We start from the raw sequence: 7,094 nt of genomic DNA on the forward strand, positions 1-7,094 counted from the left end.
AACCGCTCATTGCTGCTTGCAGCTATATTATTAATATTATTATTTCAAACTAGCCGAATAGCCACTCTGTAAGCTATTGGCATACAAGTGTTTGTCTTTGAGTCTACATATAATTCAGTACAATCTTCTCTTCAGCCTCCTATTAATGATTAGTTTGTGTATTTGCTTCACAGGCTCAGAGAAGGAGATAGTAGGCTAACAGTAAAGTAGGCACACCTGCGCCTGAGGACTGAGGTATGTATGCTTGCTTGCACCATATAACTCTATACCAGTGGTTTTCAACCAGTGGTCCGGGGACCAACATTGGTCCTTGAGGGGGTTCCAGGGGGTCCTCAGCCAAATTAATAGTTAGGAACCCAATTGACCCTTATCTGTCTCTGTAACTCTGAGAGTGTACAAATGGAACGGGTCCATTTGGTTCCATTTGTACACTCTCAGAGTTAAATGAACACTAATGAGACCCCCCTAAGGTGGCTCTGAAGCTTTAATCGTTATTCAAGCATAATGAATGTTGTTTTTTACGACAGCACTTCCATTTTCAGTGGCCGCAGCCTAAGTGGAGGCAAAACATTAGCTGTACACGTTAGACAATCAACACATGGATACCAACACGGATACAGGATGGGTGGGCACTAGGGACATCTGGGCACCTCGATGTAAAATCGGCAATTTTGTCCAAAATGTTAATGTTAATTGGTCTTAGTAATGTAAAGTATACATGTACAACATGTACCCTTCAACTTCTTGTTTATGCCCCAAAATGACTGGATATACAGGTTGTGTAGCAATTTGTAGCAATTGTAGAAATATTGGACCTTAATTGTCGAATGTTTAAGCTTGTTCTAATCATGTATACTTTAATTTGCTTAAAAACATTTTCCAAATATATATATTCTTTACATTTTGGAGAAAAAAAAGCCAATTTAACACTGAGGTGCCCACCTATTGTATCTTGTTACTGTACCTTCTTGAACACACACCTGACACACATCATGCGCTACTTGGCTGAGTTCTGAGAGAAAACACCTATATTCCTTAGTTACCCAATCAACTTCTGATGAATAGGCATGACAAACCTTATATCCATTCCATACCTACAACATACAATACTTTTATGTAAACCTTACCTGATTTGAAGTGTGTGCTAGAAACACAAGCACCGCCTCATGTCCAATCCTTTTGTTTTATATCTTTATATTTAACCATTAGTTGTCTTCAATTTATTTGACCAGCAGTGGCAGCTGTTATGCGGTTACACTTGGCTCAATTCGCTTTGTAGATTACAGATCCGGTCTGGGTCTAGAGCAGATATGGAAACGTTATGTGCCTTTATGTCTGTCTGCAAATTACAGGCTGGTAGGCGGGCTCTAGACCGCATCAGACTGGTTTGTTTGGAACATAAACCAGGCTTTCCAAAGCCTGGTGACGTGAGTTTATATGTGATAATTTCTCAAGATGGAGCCATTTACTCCTTTAATTTTGGAACCCAACAACACAGCCAGATGACACGTTAAAGATGGCGAGTACCTAACCTACTACCAAATAACTTTACTACCTTTCTGAGGTGATACATGTTTGCCTCCAATCCAATATTCCTTTGTTTTGCCTCAATCATTCATGACGTAAGAACAAAAGGGGCCTATAGTAATCATTGTTTAATTGTCTCTATACTATAGACTGTAACTTAATCACTTTCAACCTGGCTCATAGCGTGGCACCGAGTGCCGCACTATGAGCTTGTAGATCTACTTTTTTAGATTATTTTTTTTAAGTGGGCATTTGTAACTCCAATCTTTGATTCTGGCGTCCCTGGAACTAAATATTTTACAAATGTTCGCTTTAAAAATATATGTGTATTCCAAGATTTGCACACATTTTGACGATTTTTCAAAGATAGCAGATCTACAAGCTCATAGCGCGGCACAGAGAGTGCCGCGCTATGAGCTTGTAGATCTGCTATTTTTGAATAGCCGAAGAAATCTTAAAATGACACAAATGATGCTTTCCCGGGCTCTATGGGTTAAGAATGAACTAGGGCTTGAGTGGTGAACGTTCATACCTATGGCGCTGAACGCGACAAACTTGTTCTCCCTGGGGTTGATGTTTTGGTCATAGGGTCTGTTCCCCCACATGTGAGCAGCGCTGTTGACCAGCCAGGTGGCGTTCAGAACCAAGGTGTACCTCAGCAGAGCTGGGACGAAGTATGCCACCCATAGTGTCTCTCCCCACAGGTACCAAGGCACGAACATGGGGAGGCCAAAGCACAGGAGCAACACAGACGGCTTGTAATACCTATAGAGGGGAAACGGATGGAGTTCAAACCCATGTACTTATTATTTTCCTAAGTGGAATTTGTTTTAGTTTAATTCCCTCAGGACTGACAGTGTACATATAATGTGCTTGTATTTAAGCTCTGATGTAAGTGAATGGCATACACTTTACAACTGGTATTCTTCTATGTCAATCTACCAATGGGCCCCTTCCCATTTTCTTAACCCTTTACATTTTCTAATACAAAACAGGTTAAATCAACAACGCTACAAAAAGAAAAGGAAGGAATGCTAAAAACAGATTGAAGCCGTTTAGACTTAAATACTTCCACTTGACTGATTTAAATGCACTTACTTCCTTTGAAACATCACAACTTTGTCAGCCTTTAGGTCGCTGAGCTCCAACTTTTTTCCCTTTTCAATGACGTCGGGATGCTTGCGCACCAACAACCAGCCAATGTGGGCATAAAAGAAGCCCCGGGTGGCGTTGTGAGGGTCAGCATCGGTCTCTGAATATTTGTGGTGAACCCTGTGGTCTCGAGCCCATTCAAAGATATCATTCTGTGGGTTGATGCAAAGACAAAGATTACATACACTGTGCAGTCAAGATGGTACTTACGCTGTTATGATAACTGCCATTATACTGTTACTTCCAACTGTGCGTGTGTGCATGTTATGACTGTCTGTGACCTTAAAGGGATATTTCACTTTTAACGTGTTTGGGGTCATTTAAACGTCTACTCAGGCTTTTGTGGGCATACAGTTTTTAAGTTGCTTGATTCAGTATTTAGATATTTGATATTCAATTTATCAGACACGCCCCCTTCCTATATAAACCCATTGAAACTTCAAACTCCATTTTAACCATGATAGATTCATCGAAAACACCCGTCCTTGGTTCTGGTGACTGACATTTGTGTTTTTTCAATTACTTTTTTCATTCATTTTATATATTATAAATTTTATATCATTTTCTGGGAAAATGAAAAAAATGAATTTACCAAAAAAAAAAGACATGTTTGAAAGTGAAACATCCCTTTAACGCTCTGCAGTTACCTGGAAGGCCATGGAGTTAGCAAGAGCAAGGAAGATTCTTAGGGGCACTGAGGCCTTATAAGATCTGTGGCTCCACAGTCGATGAGCTCCTGCCGTCACTCCTAAAGCACTTACCAAAAAGCAAAACACAGCTGCGGGAGAAACAAAGGAGTTCGTCATCAAACAACACTATAATAACTTTCTCGCACATTCACACCCCATGGCATGAATCGTTTATTGTACTTGGATGACTCACTGTGCAAAAATGAATTTGTGGGGGCGTCAACACATGACTACTAAAGTCGACATCTGGGTGTACAAGGAACTAATTGGAGCGATGCTTTTCAACCAGCGATCAGTGAAAAGGGAAATAGTATCAATTACTCCAGACTATTCACAAATGAGTTCGAAGCCGGTGAATGTAATTGAGTAATTACATGAGTTAAGGGGGGGCATCTTGTGTCATTAACCCATTTAGATCTGAGGCCGATTTTAAAAATGCCTTCTAAATCCTAACCTAGGTTTTCTGAAAATCTTAAATCTTTTATTCAAAATACATATACAAAGCAACATCGAAAATGTCATTTCCCGGTTTTAAAGGTATAACAACGTATAGGCTTTCCCGGTCTTGGGTTAAACTGTGATAATGTCGGTGCTCGGTCCTAGGACACATGGGTATAACCATGGATACAGCCATTCTAAGGTTCAATTCTAGCTGAAAGCGGTGGTGATCGAGCCCTCGGACCTTCGCAGCGTTCTCGCACGTTGGGACATGTGGCAGCCGGCGTGACTTTACATGATTCCAAACCCTCACACTCTTGGGATTCTGCACAAAGGAGCAGACTGCCGTGTCCTAAGAACCACACGTACTGTAGGTGGATGTGAATTCTACTTTAAAAAAAAGTAATGTTTTGTACATGGAGAACAAAATCCTGTATAACGGTTCAATCAGACATGACACCTGAAAGGGCAGAAATAGACAAAGATACCTCTGAGCAGCAGCTAAATAAGAATATCAGAAATCACCAGTCATTGGTAAAACAACAACTGGACGCTTAAATAGGAACAGCCAAGTTCCTGTTTCAGTGTCGTGAAGTGCACAATAATGTCTATAACAAGCTGTAATTAACAGGCGTGTTGTTTTGATGTTGCGGATATCCACATTACAGTACAATGAGCATGCAAATTTGCCGTGTCACCACGATACCATTCCACGAAAACTCAAGCCCTTCACAATGTCACATCATAGAGGTCTTAAAGGCTTTGCTGGCCAAATTTGAGGCAGATGCTAGGATCAGTTTGTAAAAGTATCATAGTGCCACCAGTGGGAGGCACCATGATAGGATTCAAAATTGGCTTGTCTTCAGGCCAGGACTCTGATCAAACTCGTGTCAGATTTAGGCCTGGTCCGCAGCGTGGCGGTCCAGGCACCCTATAGGCTGCAATGCCAGCCTGACAGCGTGTCGCAGGTTCGATCCCGTTCCCGAAGACCTGAGCTGCGTGTCACTACCCATCTCTCTCCCCATTTGCTGTCAGTCTACTAAGAAACAAACTTGTGTCAGATTTGACCATAATAGTCGAGTTAACCACGTCCTATGGAAATTTTACGCCTCACGGCAAAATGCAGGCAAACCACTCTTCACGATTAGCCTATAACCACCTGGTAGAAAGTGGGCTGGTGTCTTTTGAAGCCATATTATGACATAACGTTAGAGCTGTGACTTTATGGCTTCTAAAATATTATTTAACCCCTCCTCGACGTTATTCGACCACATCTGCACACACAGACTTAAAGATATGCGTTGGCGTTGTGAGTGAGCTTGTAGAATATGATTATTTTGGGGGGTGGTGTGGCCTGAAAAGGTTGAGAACCATTCAGTGGTTCTCAAACTTTTTCATGTCAAGGACCCCCAAATGGACACTTATTAGCCCGCGGACCCCCATTTGAAAAGATACATTTTAAGGGCCCCCAGTTTGACATGCATTAGGGCTACGGAACCACATTTAATGGCATTTCTATCTCGGGACCCCAATTCATGTTGTAAAATCAATGTTAACTTAACTCTGAGAGTGTATAAATGGAACCAAATGGACCCGTCAGGGTCCATTTGGTTCCATTTGTACACTCTCAGAGTTACAGACCCATAAGGGTCCATTTGGTTCCTAATCTATCATTTAGCTGGGGACCCCCTAGAACCCCCTCAAGTATCCCTGGGGGTCCCCGGACCCCACTTTGAGAACCACTACTTTACTCAATACTTACACCAAACCAAGGTCAATGGAGCTGCTGCAGGGACTTGTGAAACGCCATAGGCAGCTCCTACGTGCAATAAAGTCATTAGGATGACATTCTTCCAGACCATGATGCGTTGAGGTTTGGGGCCTTCTTTCTCCTGGTATGCGTGGTCAAAGGCATCATCTTCTGTCTGTGTCGTCGGCTCTGAAACAACCTTACTATTCCCGTTGCTGATGCTGGACCTGATGATGCGCTTCACCGGATAATCTGAGCTCTCAGCCTCCGTCATGGTTGGTTTGGCTGCTAATAATATTGTCTGCAAAAAAAATCTATAGAAAATAAAAAACAAATAAAAAACGACATATATTTTTATATATATTTTTTTAATATATATTTTATATTTTTTTACATTAGATTTTTATATATATATTATAAAAAAAAAAAAAAAACGACATATATTTTGTTATTATATCAGATCCTTTGTCAAGACCATACGGTTACAAAAGCACGTCTGCATTAATTGCAGTGCTGCTGCTTTGCCTGGGCTTGGAGACAGTGTTGCCAGATTCAGCGAGGAAAATAAGCAACCAGGTCTATGAAAACAAGCCCAAAAGAAGCGACTATTATAGGCCACCTGAGCGCCATTTGAAAATAGAGCTTGTAGAGCTGCTATTTAAATAAAATCATGGGAGGGAAAAAAAGAAGGGGAAATGTGGAATAAATGAACACAAAATCTTGCATGGGGGGCTGGTGTCCCTGTTACAAAATCTTTTTAGATGGGGAATTGGGGATGGATGTGCGGACGATTACATATTAATCTGGGGGTCCTTGACATGAAAATATGTGAGAACCACTGGTTTAAACAACAATAGGAAACAAGCCCCAAATAAGCAACTACACTTTAGAAACAAGCCCAAAAAAATAGCCGCAACAACCAATAATTTACGTGTACGCGACAAAAACAAGCCCCAAAGTCGCGTCTAATAAGCGGACATGGCAACACTGCATGGAGACAGACAGGATGGAACGTGATGATGCTGTTGCATAAGCATAATATTTATATTTACAGGGAAAAATCGAATATAGGAAACGCGCAGCCAGCCACCCACGCCTATTAATTCATACTCACCAGATGTAGACTTTGACGAGGGTTGAAGGGTTTTTTAATGAGTGGTATTAAGTTATGTTGCCACCAAAACTACGACTTACAGAAGAGGAAATAAACGGACTGCTGCTGATGTTGCATCTGTGTGAGAATTAGATGAAGTGCGGCTCGTCTGGCAGCGATTGGACAAGCGGGCAGTGTTGCCAGATTGCATGAGAAATAAGCAACCACTGCCAACCAGGTTTTTTTTGATTGATTTAATACTTTATTAACAGTTTGCATTTCCTGGTGTTAAGCTTAGACGTTAATAGGACCAGACCAGTTACCATTTGCAGGCAGATGCTCTTTTATGGTGGTTTTGAAGGAGAGTAAGGAATCACACTCTTGGTAGGGCTTAATTGATTGATTGATTGATTGATTGATTGATTGATTGATTGATTGAATACTT

General features: G+C 41.2%; 1 protein-coding gene across 1 annotated transcript; it reads right to left on the reverse strand.

Annotated features, from left to right (window-relative positions):
- Positions 1-1,019: 1,019 nt before the first annotated feature.
- Positions 1,020-6,792, reverse strand: LOC311041203 (acyl-CoA desaturase-like). Its single transcript, XM_084086106.1, has 6 exons — positions 6,671-6,792; positions 5,569-5,857; positions 3,327-3,457; positions 2,626-2,831; positions 2,060-2,292; positions 1,020-1,299 (listed from the first exon to the last, which is right to left on the reverse strand). The coding sequence occupies exons 2-6, from the start codon at positions 5,828-5,830 to the stop codon at positions 1,253-1,255; spliced, it is 879 nt and encodes a 292-aa protein (XP_083942232.1). The 5' UTR covers positions 5,831-5,857; positions 6,671-6,792; the 3' UTR covers positions 1,020-1,252.
- Between the last annotated feature and the right edge of the window lie 302 nt (positions 6,793-7,094).

The sequence above is a fragment of the Gymnoscopelus microlampas genome (genome assembly GCF_963454915.1).
Source record: "Gymnoscopelus microlampas genome assembly, contig: SCAFFOLD_25, whole genome shotgun sequence".
Taxonomy (NCBI): domain Eukaryota; kingdom Metazoa; phylum Chordata; class Actinopteri; order Myctophiformes; family Myctophidae; genus Gymnoscopelus; species Gymnoscopelus microlampas.

What these genes read in the sequence shown, in the direction of transcription:
- LOC311041203 (XM_084086106.1), bottom strand. Translation starts at nt 5,830, where the DNA reads ATGACGGAGGCTGAGAGCTCAGATTATCCGGTGAAGCGCATCATCAGG. An exon ending in GTTGTGATGTTTCAAAGGAA is followed by an intron (nt 2,293 to 2,625) that starts GTAAGTGCATTT and finishes TCCCCTCTATAG; the next exon opens with GTATTACAAGCCGTCTGTGT. An exon ending in TGTCGCGTTCAGCGCCATAG is followed by an intron (nt 1,300 to 2,059) that starts GTATGAACGTTC and finishes TATCTGCTCTAG; the next exon opens with ACCCAGACCGGATCTGTAAT.